Source organism: Phyllostomus discolor, chromosome 2, assembly GCF_004126475.2.
Source record: "Phyllostomus discolor isolate MPI-MPIP mPhyDis1 chromosome 2, mPhyDis1.pri.v3, whole genome shotgun sequence".
NCBI classification, from domain to species: domain Eukaryota; kingdom Metazoa; phylum Chordata; class Mammalia; order Chiroptera; family Phyllostomidae; genus Phyllostomus; species Phyllostomus discolor.
The window spans coordinates 35327998-35341801 of record NC_040904.2 but is presented as its reverse complement, the minus strand read 5'-3'; the positions used below and the strand labels follow the sequence as shown (position 1 = coordinate 35341801).

The 13804-nt window shown below is 33.2% G+C and overlaps 1 protein-coding gene across 1 annotated transcript in view; it reads left to right on the top strand.

Moving 5' to 3' along the window:
* SPATA16 (spermatogenesis associated 16) overlaps nucleotides 1–13804 on the top strand; it is a 184543-nt gene that overhangs the window by 61686 nt on the left and 109053 nt on the right. Inside the window, exon 3 of the mRNA XM_028505287.2 lies at nucleotides 8747–8836. Coding sequence (XP_028361088.1) covers nucleotides 8747–8836 — 90 coding nt within the window. The remainder of the gene's footprint in view (nucleotides 1–8746; nucleotides 8837–13804) is intronic.

Genomic DNA, 13804 nt, shown 5'->3' with positions numbered 1-13804 from the left:
TTAAATAAAGTTTAAAACAAGTTTATTTTATAAAAATTAGAGACTATATGTAAATATGAGAACAAAGAACATGAAACCAATATTGCGTTTTAAAAAAACTAAATTTTGATGTGGTAATAGTCACTAACAAAATTCAGATATAAAGCGATGGTACATCTATACAATGGAATATTACTCAGCCATAAAAAAGAATGATATTTTGTCATTTGTGACAACATAGATGGGCCTACAGGGTATTAAGCTAAGTGAAATAAGTCAGTCAGAGAAATGCAAATGCCATATGGTTTCAGAAATATGTGGAATCTAAAGAACAATATAAACAAACAAAACAAAACAGAAACAGATGAATAGATACAGAGAACAGACTGGTGGTTATTAGAGGGAAAGGGAATTGAGGGACTAGGTGAAAAAGATGAAAGGATTGAGAAGTATAGATTGGTAGTTACAAAATAGTCATGGGGATGTAAAGTACAGTGTAGGAAGTATAGTCAATGGTATTGTAGTAACCATGTATGGTGCCTGGTGGATACTGAAAATATCAGGGGAACACTTTGTAAAGTATGTGACTGTCTAACCACTATGCTATACACCTGAAACTAATATAAAATAATATTGAATATAAACTGTAATGGAAAAAAATTAAAAGATTTTTAAATGAAAGTAAACAGGTACTTTGTTTGGAAAAAAGTGAGTGTAAGAATATCTCTCAAAGAACTTGAGTGGAAAAAAGGTATCTATCTGGAAGTTTTATTTAGATCATTGAAAATCTTATAAGTTCACTTTCAGTGGTTTCTAACTAATGATGCCTTACAAATCAGAAATCTATTATTCCTTCCACATATTATTAAACATTAAATGCAACAGTCCATTTTTTATTACTCTTGATATATCTGAAAAGCAAAGATACATAAGACATATTCTCCTTTTAAATTGTAGTATGATCAGAAAATAACAATAAAAATTTTAAAAAGAAAAACTACCCTGTATAAATCAAGCAGTGTTATCCTACATAAATTTTCAGTCAAAGAGAAATTAAAATCTGTAATTGGAGGCTAGCAAAAAAAAACTATGAAATTAAAGCATACTCCATCATTTTTAAGGATATGATCATAGCTAAATTAGTTTTGAAAATTTATAACTATGAAATTTTTATTTAAAAGAAAACATATATAAAATGAATAGTAAGTAAGGAATAAGAATAAAATAATTTTTAAAAACCCAGAGAGGACAATAATGGATTAACAGATACAAAAGTAGATATGAATGAATTGGAAGACAAAAAGAACAATAAAATGAACAGCTAAATCCAAATTAGTCTGGTTGAAAGATTAAAAATTACAAAGCTCTGGCAACTCAATTCTTGCATAATGTTTTATAAAAATGACAGTGTAATAAAAAATATTCTGGTTGTAGTTCTGTTTTGTTATTCACTTCCTTTTTTAAAGGTTTCATTTATTTATTTTTAGAGAGAGGAGAGAGGAGGGAGAAAGGGAGGGAGAGAAACATTAATGTGCCAGAGAAACATCAATCAGTTGCCTCTCTCACAAACCCCACCCGTGACCAAGTCTGCAATCCAGGCATGTGCCCTGACCAGGAATCAACCCAGTGACCTTTCACTTGGTGGGATGACACCAAAACCAGTCAGGACTATTCACTTTCTTAATTCTTAACTTTAATACTATGTTTATTGATTTTAAGCCTTTTTTAAATCATACATTAATTCAAATTATAGTCCACAAGGTTATGCTCATAGATTCAAAGTGTTTTGAAAAAATGAAACATTTATTTCTGATATTAACTCTGGAAACATGATAAATTTTTCTCAAGTCAATTCATAATCAAAATTATCAGTGAAATGTTGAAGCATCCCTAGATAACCTTACTTATATCAATTTCTTTTTAAAAAAAATTTAGCCTATGTAGTAAAAGAAGAAAAGAGATGTAAGTGTAGAAAAACAGTACCAACATCATTATATTCAGGTGATGTTAATAAAGCTTAATAATTGCAATATAAGTCATAATAATGAAAGTATTTTTAAAGTACATAGCCAACTGCTAACATAAGTTAAGAAAGAGCTTCTGCAAGATGGTTTCATAAATATACATGATTTACCTCCTCACACAACCACATCAAAATTATAACTACACTATAGAACAACCATCATTCAGAACCATCTGAAATTGAGCTGAATGGAAGTCCTACCACTATAGAATTAAAGAAGAAAACACATCGAGACTGACAGGAGGGGTGGAGACTTGGAATGGGCTGGCCCCACACCCAAGTACCTAGGCATAAATTTAACCAAGGAGGAAAAAGACCCATACTTGGAAAACTATAGGACACTGAAGAAAGAAATAGAGGAAGATACAAAGAAGTAAAAGTACATACCATGACATATATCAGAATAATTAACATCATTAAAATGTCCATATTATTCAAAGCAGCCTATAAATTCAATACAATTCCTATTATGGTATCAATCATATTTCATGGACCTAGAACAAATATTCCAAAAACTTATGTGGAGTCAAAAACAAGCCTGAATAGCCTCAGCAATCTTGATAAAGAACAAAGTTGGAAGAATACAATACCCGGTATCAAACTATACTACAAGACCACTATAATCAAAACAGTCTGCACCATACACCATACAACCTACACCATACAGCAAAATAAACTCAAAATGGATAAAGGGCTTAAATATAAGTTGTGATATCATAAAAATCTTAGAATAAAACAAAGGCAGTGAAATTTCAGATATCTCTCATAGCAATATTTTTACTGATACACCTCTTAGAACAAGGGAAATAAAGGAAAAAATAAACAAATAGACTGGATCAGATTAAAAGCTTCTTTATAGCTGAAGAAACCATTACCAAAATTGAAAGGCAATCAACTGTATGAGAGAACATATTTGCCAATGATACATTGGACAAGGGTTAATCTCCAAAATATGTAAAGAACTCATACTACTCAACAACAGGAAGACAAATAATCCAGTAAAAAATGGGGAAAGGACTGAATAAACACTTATCCAAGGAGGACATACAGATGGCCCATAGACATAGGAAAACATGTTCAACATCACTAGCCATCAGAGAGATGCAAATTCAAACCACAATGAGATATCTCCTCATGGCTGTCAAAATGGCTATCATTAATAAATCAAAAAACAACTGCTGGAAAGGATGTAGAGAAAAGGCAACCCTACTGCACTGTTGATGGAAATGCAGACTTGTGCAGCCTCTGTGAAGAATAATATGGAATTTCTTCAAAAAACTAAAAATGGAACTGCCTGTTGAACCAGCAATTACACTGCTGAGAATATACCCTAAGAATCCTAAAACACCAATTCAAAAGAAATTATGCACTCCCATGTTCATAGCAGTGTTATTTATAATTGCCTAAGTGCCCATCAGTAGATGAAGAGATAAAAAAAAACTGGTTCATCCATATAATGGAATACTACACAGCAGAAAAAAGGGTAGGAATTCCTACCTTTTGCAACAGCATGGATGGAACTAAAGACTATTACGCTAAGTGAAATAAGCTAGTCAGGGAAAGACAAATACCATATAGTAGTAATATGAACAAAGTACATAGTAGTTCTACCTACTACATAGAAACAAACACAGGGAGGTTGCCATAATGAAAAAACAAAGAAACATGGCCCCCAAAAAAGGAACAGAACAAAACTCCAGTAAAACAATTAAACAAAGTGGAGACAAGTGATCTACTAGATGCCGAGTTCAAAATACTGGTTATAAGAATGCTCAAAACACTTAGAAAGGACCTTAACAGCATTTAAAAATCAAGTCAGAAATAAAGGATACACTAATTTAAATAAAGAACAATTTACAGAGAATCAAAAGTAAAATGGATAAAGCCAAGAATCAAATCAGCAAATTGGAGCATAAGGAAGAAAAGAAAAAAAACAACAACAACAACAAGCAATCAGAACAACAGGAAGAAAAAAGAATCCAAACAAGTGAAAATAGTGTAAGGAACCTCTGGGACAATTTCAAGTTTACCAATATTTGCCTCATGGGAGTGCTGGGAGAAAAAAGATAGAGCAAGAAATTGGAAACGTATTGGAAAAAATGACAGAAAACTTTCCTAATTTTGTGAAGGAAATAGACATACATGTCCAGAAAGCTCAGAGAGTCCAAAACAACATGAACCCAAAGAAGCCCACACCAAGACACATCATAATTAAAATGCCAAAGTTTAAATACAAAGAGAAAATCTTAAAAGTAGTAAGAGAAAAGCAGCTGGTTACCTACATGGGAGCTCCCATAAGACTGTCAGCTGAAACTTTGCAGGCTAGAATAGATTGGCAAGAAATATCCAAAGTAATGAAAAGCAAGGATCTGCAACCAAGATTACTCCTACCAGCAAAGCTCTCCTTCAGAATCAAAGGACAGATAAAGAGCTTTCTTGACAAGATAGGCTAAAGGAGTTCACGACCTCCAGTATTATATGAAACATTAAAGGCTCTTGTTAAAGAAGAAGAAGAAGAAGATCAAATATTTGAACAATAAAATGGCAATAAATACATATCTATCAAAAATTGAATCTAAAAAAGCAAAATAAACATGGAGAACAGAAACAGAATAATAGATGAAAAGAATGTTCTGACTGTTGCTACATGGGAGGTGGGTCATGGGGATGGGTGAAAAATGTGAAGGGATTAAGAAGTACAAATTTGTGGTTACAGAATAGTCACAGGGATGTAAAGCACAGCCTAGAGAGTAGAGTAGCCAAAAAAACATATATATGCATGTCCCATGGACATTGATATTGGTGTGGAGATTACCTAATGAAGTGGGGAGCTGGAGGGAGACAAAGAGGGAAAAACCTGGTGCAACTGCAATAGCATAAACAATAAAATATAATTTAAAAAGAAGTTAGGAAATATAATGGAAAATTTTATTTATATTATGCATGTATGTAGTGGTTCTCAAACTTGAGTGTACATACAAATCACCTGACAGTCTTGCTAAAATGAAAATTTAGTATGTTTGTAGGATGTGGAATAAAAATTTTATATTTCTAATGAACATCTGGGTGCTCCTGATCATATTTTAAGTAATAAGATATGTATGCACACACATGTATGTAATATAAATATAGATACATATATTCACATGTATAATTCTCATATATAATTTTAAAAATTCAGAATTAGCAAGAATAATATTACTAAGTTTTTAGAGAAGAGTATTTGAATTAAGAAGAGAAATGTCACATTCCTGGATGGAAGACAATAGTACAAAAATACTATTCTTCCTACAAATTAATCTAATGCCTTTATTTAAACACCAGTGAAAAACACCAAATGCTGTATTTTGTAGCTTTAAAAATGAAGATTATAAAATTCATCGGGAAAAATAAATATGTCATATTAGATAACAAGTTGTTTTTAAAAGAGGACATTAGGCAAGTCTTTCCCGTCAGGAAACTAAAGTGTATTTTTAAATGACAATAACTAAAAAAATTTGTTTGTGTCATAGAGTCAGACAGATCAAAAATGTGAAGTACAAAGACCAGCCATTGATCTAAATGCACATATTAATTTAGTATATAATAAAATGGCATATCAAACCACTGAGAGAATAAGTTATTTGACAAGTGAATTGAGACGCCTTGAATAATTACCAAAATACACATATTCTGGTCCCACAACATTATGACCGGAGGACTTAAAACAAACACACATGCATATATACACAGTGATGTAAACTTTAATATAAAAGATAAATTTTAAAGTATTAGTAAAATAAATAAAAAACATAAGATACACCACAGGGTCTGGATTTATAAAAAAATAAACTTTTGTCTATTGTAACATTTATCATTCCATATAATCCTTCTGCTAAAATAGGGTTAGTCAATCAAGGGAGTGATCATGGCCCATTACTAACAATATCTCCATTCTCATGGCAAAAAATTGATGACTTCTGTAATTTAGTGATTTACTCCAACATGATTCTTGTTTTTGCCAAAAGCCTTATCTGCATAGCTAAATCAGAGTTATTTCCTCTGTGATAAAAATCAGACCATTCAGCACAGAGATCTTTCTCTAATTATAACCGTAGGATTTTTGTTTTTGTTTTTGTTTTCACTACAGCCCCAGTCAGATTGTCCATTTTGATCATAGATGGCCTCCTACAGCTCCCCAAATGGCATCAAATGATAAATGACTAAGAAATTTTTAAAGGCTAAATCAACATTTCTTCTACAAGTTATACACAAGATAACATACATCTTTAAAAAGGTATGTCATTTTAGAAAGCATCACAAAAATTAATAAAAATGTAAAAACTAGGCTGCATAATTACCAGTAGGACTTTCTTGCCAAGTATCTACCAGGACATATTATAAGCACACAGTGAATGCTGCAATAATTGTAAGAGTGAAGAATAATAAGTTGCCAGATGTAATATTTTAGTCCAAATTTCTAAACATTCTTTTGTAATTATATCTCCAACTCTCTGGGTAGACTGAGTCCAGGTTTTCTTTGGGTTCCTCTTAAGGAGTGTAGGGTGATGTTATGGTTAAAAGAACCTGGTTCAGTCTAGCAATAGTGATTCTAAACTCATGTCCTTCACTATATTTCTTCAACATCATAAAAAGCCTTGAAATTACAAGCAATTTTCTTAAAAATCTTTTTTTAAAAATCACACTGAGACAGTGTTTCCTTCACCAACCTTCAATTACCCACAAAAATCTCCTCCTCCACTTATATCAAAAAGCTACTTTAATGACTCTTCCTTCCCTCCTTCTTCTCTCACTGAACCCTTTCCTCACTACTACTTCTGCCTACCACTCCCCATCCTTCTATTTTGGTCAAAAGAATTTTGGCAGAGCAAGACTTTTGGAGAACAGCTTAGCAAAGCCAGAACACTACATCATGGGCAAAAGATGTCAGACTAGAAACATCCACTCACTAAGGATTTTTTAGGTGCTTACTAAAAATGCATAAGTGAAGATATGATTACATAGTAAGAAGAAAGAATTATTTGATGTGAAAGAAAAAGTTCTGATTAGATTTGGAAGACCCAGGCCACTAGACAGAGCTCTACTCTTAGACTGATCTACTTTTACAAGATTATTTTTATAGGGATAAAACATATAAACATGCTTTGTAAACATATTCTTTTCTGATTAATATAAAGAATTAGTTTGGTATTGGTGTGGAATAAACTCATACAATAGTTTTTACACTTCCATCATTTTAATCAGAAATCACCAAAGCAAATAATTTTTGTTATTGGGTAATTAATGTATTAATTTGTATAAATTATTAGTCATAAAGTACAGTGAACTTCACTAAATCAGACCCATTTAATTCAGAAATCACCACAAGAAAGGCAGTAAGGTATAATGCAAAGTGCTGTGGCTAAAGATGGAAAACACAATAAATTTGAAACTCTTTGACTAACTAGTTATATCTGATTTTAGAGAGGTCCCTTCACCTCTCTGGTTTCTGTTCACTGGTGCTTAAAGTAAGCTTAACTATTTAATCAATCCATCTCCTCACAATTCTATAATTTTACATGGGCCAGATAAATGTTCCTTTTCTAGTTTTTTCTTTGCCCAAGCAATATTTCTGGGATTGGAATTATTTTTGTCTGCATTTTTTTTAAATTTGGAGTTCTTAACTAGCCTTAATAGGTCAAATGAATTCCCTAAACTTTGGCAATTATATGTATTATTCTGGACAGAAGTCTATAGCTTTCATCTGATTCTCAAAAAGCCCTGTGAATCTCTGAAGAAAAGATTAAGAACCACTTTAATAGTAACTTCCAAAAGATTCTCACCAACTTGTTTTAAAAACAGGCTAATAAGAACATTGCTTAATAATCCCATGTTAGTTCTGAAACATTTTTTACCCCACATCAATAACATAATACACTGTTAACATAAACTACATTTCAAGTTTTCACTAATACTGTCTCCTTAATCGGTGATGGGCCATGGTCTACATCTGTCTGGTTCACCTCATTATGTCAAATGTCTTGAACAATGCCTGGCAAGGAAAGAAAATGTCTACCAGTTCATCTCTAGGAGAAGAAGGCAGGTGGGGAGTGATCATCATCTCCTCTAGGCTTGGCCTGAGGCTCCAGAACTTTATGAAATGCTAGAGGAATAATCAAGACTTGTTAGTTGAAGAGAAAAATGGAAACCCAAACTTAATAAAGGCCCTAGCAAAACTGTCAAGGTCAAGACCAGAGTCCTTAAGCACTATGGGGTTTCTTCATTCCACTACATGATCCAACTGGGGGAAGATGCAGAAACTAATTATGGAGTGCAAAAGAACATGTCACCCAAGTTCCAGTTCCTTTCTTTGAAAGAAAATTCAGTAGCTAGCAACCTTTTTCTTTGTCATAGGTAGACATACCATAAATAACCTGTGATTTTTGCCTGATTTAGTAACATAAAAAAATAAAATAATGACATGTAATATAAGTTGGCTTCAACTTCTTTGTTATTGTCATATCCACAAAAGACCTCCAGTGCTATAAATAAAATTGCTTTCATCATGCAAATTTCATTAGCGTTTCAATAACACTTGTTTATTTGTCTTCACTGACAATTACAGGAAGAAAGGGTTTCATTCATTAGTATCTTTTAAAATATATAGTATATAAAATTGGATGCATGTTATTTCATTTCTATACACTTCTGGTAATTGTGTTTTAAAAATCTAATAACATTTGCATTTCTTTTATCTTTTTACAGGAGCATTGTTTTAAACCCAGCCTACTTCCGAAATCATCTTCGTCAGGCAACAGTGTTTAGATGTCTGGAGAGATATTCAGAAGCTGCCCGGTATGTTTGTTGTAACTTCTGTGAAGATTTATTTCAAGTTAAACTAATTTTATTCTCAGCTTCTGGTAATACTATAACAGAACTTTCCATTTCTCTCATGGACTATGATTTTACCAGAATTATTGTCTTATAAATGTCAAACCAACAATTATTGACTATTATTTTTCTTTAATTAAAGCTATTCTATGTTCATAGCTCTTGGTAAAATTCAAATTTTCCAGACATGAGCTCACTGATAATGATGGTAAAAACTTTCATGGAAGACTAGAAATGAACTTGACCTCTTGCTCTAAAGAACATTCCTAATCCTGGTTGTAATGGCACAACTGGGACTGTCTCTTTCTTGACTTCTGGAAATGAAATCCAACTACATAAAAAGGACCCCAGGATCCCATTTCTAGAGGAGATGACATCAGTTGTAACTACAAGGGTCGTTGGATGTCCTGAAGTATTTGCCTCTTGAATCCAAATATGTTTCACAAAAACTTAGTGAAATAACTCTTAATATTCTCATTCCCAGAACCTAGAAATATGGCAAAAAAAGTCCAAGAATTGTGAGACAGCCTCATTGCTATATTCAGAGTTTCTACTCGCCTGTGACAACCAAGGCTATTTTTCTTCCCGGGTCAAGTTCATCATATCAGACTTCCCCTCTTTTTTATGAATTCTCTCAATTTTAATTTCCCAATGTATATGTACATTGTTTCTTATTCATCCACTCTACCAACCCAAAAATTTAGCAAGTGTAGATGGTTTCTACACTTAATCCAAACGCAACTCCTAGGAAGAAATTTATACTATATAAATGGGGAAGGGAGGCCAATGCTGCAGGTGGCAACTGTCTTTAGAACATTTGCAAATAAGACTTTCTTGAAAAATTAAGTTTAAGGAGTTTAAGTAGGTAATAAAATGGTTCCATAAAACTGATAGCAGGAGACTGACATGAATTCTTTTTGTGTAAGATTGTCATAGGAGTTAACCGAACTCAAATGAATGATGGATATGGAAAGCAGAATTATACCCAACAAGTCTCATTTTGCACTCAAACAACCAACATGACCCGACATCTATTTACCAATGTGTTAATGTCCACTTTTAAAAATTAAAATAGGCCCTAGCCAGTGTGGCTCAGTTGGTTGGACATCTCCCTGAAAACCAAAATGTCACAGGTTCAATTCCTGGTCAGGGCACATGCCTGGGTTGTAGGTTTGGACGCTAGTCAAGGTGTGTATGGTAGGCACCCAATCAGTGTTTCTCTCTCTTAATGATATTTCTCTTACTCTTTCTCCCTCCCTTCCACCCTCTCTAGAATCAATAAGAGAAAAAAATTACTTAAATAGGTCTTCATCAATTACTTCTTATCGGTTTCTTTAAAATTTTACAGTTCCCTGTAAAACAGGTTTTCTTAAGAGGTAATTTATTAATATGTCCTTATAATCTAATCAAATAATCAATAGAAGGTTAGGTGCAACTTCAAAACTAGACAGCAACTAGTAAAAAGCTCTCGATAGTATGCTGGGATCAGCTTATATAGACTCTAGGAAGCTGTAGGAGAAATTAGCAATTCTGGGAGAATTTACAGTATGGAAATTAGCAACCATAACAAATCCAGGCTTTTTTGGGTTTGGAGTAGAGCCAAGTTAGCAGCATATCATTAATTATAACCTAATTGTATCGAGCCTAATTGAGTTAAAGTGGTGACAAAAATTTTATGGATCCTAAAATAAATACACAAGAACTTAAAAATTAAGAATTTCTTAGTATTTACCATGTAAAATTGGTACTGAGTGTTCATTGTTTTTAATATGTACATATTCCTGCAGTGATATAAATGTATTTGTTTAAAAACATTTGGTGAATGACCTGGCAATACTCCTTGAGAAAGTTCCTGGTAGTTGCTGGTTATAATAGTGTAGACTTTCCAACAAAGTAGCAAGTACAATTACTTTCAGAAACACGTGGGTTTTTTTTCAATCATGGTTCCCTTGGTTGTCTCAATGTACAGTATTATAGCCCTCAATAACAACACTGATTGTCTTTTTTTCCCCTAAGAAAAAGAATGCTATAGACTGTGAACATGAATATGTTAGTGTTTCTTAACTGTCAGAGTTATAATGTAAAACAACAAGTATAAATCAGCATATAAAACATTCCTGTTTATCATTAATTTCTTAGGAGATCTGGCTAGTGTGGTCCAGGTCTCCTACAAGCACATTGTATTAAAATTTATTGGAAAAATCAACACATTAATGTTCTTTGCTCTAAGATGTCAAGTAGTCATGTTTCTGAGATTGAGAAGCACTTACCAAATGCAAAAAAAATTCCATTTTTATGTGACTTAGAACATCTTAAAACAATGATTCCCAATGAAACGGAACATGTCTTTCCTGATCCAACTTAGAGTTTTTATAGCCGTTCCCTGGAAATTAGGCTACGCTTTCCTGAGCCTAACCATCTCTACCTAGAAAGGACTTCCTAGTGACACCAGTGAAAAATTCCCAGGACAGCCTCATGGAAGTTCACATTCTCCGCCAAAGAGGCTGGAGGAAATGGTACTCCTGGTGGTTGAAGGCAAGGTATCAGTTAGTATTACAAAAATAGGAAGGTCCTTTTATTTTATGGGTCAATATCCTTTCAGGAATATCCTACTAGAAGAAAAAGCAAGAATATAGAGATGGTAGAAAACAGAACAAAAATAGGGATATTTTATTTCGGTTTAGGTTTTGCGAGGATGCTAGTCACCCTTGAGGAGACAACTGGCACTGGTTGAAGTGATGAAAATCACATTTTCAGAAAACCAGTCTAAATCAAGATTGTTGTAACCCGCCAAGAATCAAGAAACCTCTGAGGCCTTAACTGAAATAGCGAGTAGCCTAGCTCTTTAGTATCTCTTTGTTTCTATGCATACAAAAGTGTATGGGATTAAGTAGAATGTCTTTGCTCAAATCGGTTCCTCCTCCTCCAACACACACACACACAATCACATCATTTGGCACCATCTTCATAAAAAAGATGGTAAGACAAGAAAAAATATGCAGAGATAAGAAACAAACAAACAAAAGCCAAGACTGACTATTTTGGGGTAAGAAATAGTGACTCATAATAACACGAGTGGCATAATGTCTTTCATCTCTGTATGCTCAGTGTTTAGCACAGGGCTTGGCACATGCCAAGCAGCAGCTTGGGGTTTGCAGATTAAATTAGCTAGTTAGGGATAACCGTTTAGCTTTATAAGCGAGTAGATATTACATGAAATTGTTAGTGCAAACCTGGTTAAAAGGTAAATATGAAAGTGTACACATAGTATTGTAGTTAAAGTGATAATGTTATGCCTCCTATAGTGAAAATCCATAAGGCAAAAAAATAAACAATATCATGCAGAATCTCTAGTTAAAACCATGCTGTGTAAGAGGTAGCATAAAGAAGGCACAACAAAGCCTTTTTATCCATCACTGATGAAGAATTAGCCACATATTTCTGCATACATGACCTAGACAGAGGGTTAGTAGAGCAGGAATAACACATTCAAATGCTTGCAGGCCCAGGCAGATGGTGTGCAAAGAAGGCCAATTTAAAGGGTGTCTTAAGAGCTACAGAGAACTGAAGATCACTAACAAGAATGACCATACAATTTATCCATCAAACTGGACACTTATAATAGTGATAGTGGGCACCACTAAAAATTATACCAGGAAAACAGGCACAAACCAGGACTCCAATGAGCCTACCGGCTATGTGATCACCCTACCTCTGGCCCTCCCAAAGGGAATGTCCATATTGCAGCCCAGCTAACACAACTGTATAAAAATGTAGGTTCAGTGTTGCAGATTTTTGAGTCTTCCAGAAATAATGTAATAATTCAGAGCTTTCCAAGAAATTTCTTGACTTTTAAATGTTGTCAATTATTTTGAATTTTTCAAACACAATGTCATCTTAAGAAAGTTAAAGTGGTCCCATTGGTGAAAACGTAATTCTCTGAAGACTCCATTTGCCAAATGACCAATTTACAGAACTCACCAAGTTTAAAATTTATTAATAATTTATTTTGAGAAAGAATCTTATTGAATAATTAATATGAATACATTTTCTTATGTATATATTTCTCATGAAATATCTATCATATAGTTTTTTTCAGTTTGAGAGAATTTTCCATTTTTCAAAAGCCAGTCATAGAATGGCTTATTCTTATGGAATGTTCTTTTTGTGTATATGATTATTACTCTACTGCTCTTGAATATATTCTATGACTATTTTCTTTTTATGACTATAACTGTAATTTTAATATAGAAGTTTAACAGTTTATACTTATATCTTTCTAATATTTTAAGTGATTTTTGTAAATTTTTAACACTTTATCATGTTTAGGATTTTCCCCCAAATTTTTGGAAGTGATCAAATTTACCTATTTAATAAAATACATTTTAACTCTTTATAGCATTTACAATGATTCAGATCTAACGAGATGATTTTTACAGCTCTCTGCTTTGTCCCTGAAGCCAGACACAACACAGCCTCAGCTGTGCATCCCACAGGGGGCACTGAAGAACAGGGAGGAATTGAAGGACCCAGAAACCTGGAGTCCTGGCTCCTTTTACATTTATCTATAGCATAACTAAAATTTTTCTAAAGAGCTAAAATAAGCTAAGTTTTAGTAAATGAATGTTTACAAATTTGATAAATTGGTCATTGACAAATTCATTATTTTATGAATTCACCTTTGAAGGCTGGATCAAATTTTGTCTTTCAGTTCTCAGTAAAAACAGAGCTTCATGGATTGAAAATTGAGCTTCCTCCTACCAGCAAGAGAATTTCTTCCCCTGTCAGTTTTGTGCTAGGTCATTTGGGGCAACATTTTAGTCTAAAACCAGCAGTCCACTATTAGAAAAAGATGGTATTTTATAGCATGCAATGGCTGTAGTTAATTTATTATCTGCAGCAAATCTGATCTGTTATACCTTTAATGTTGCA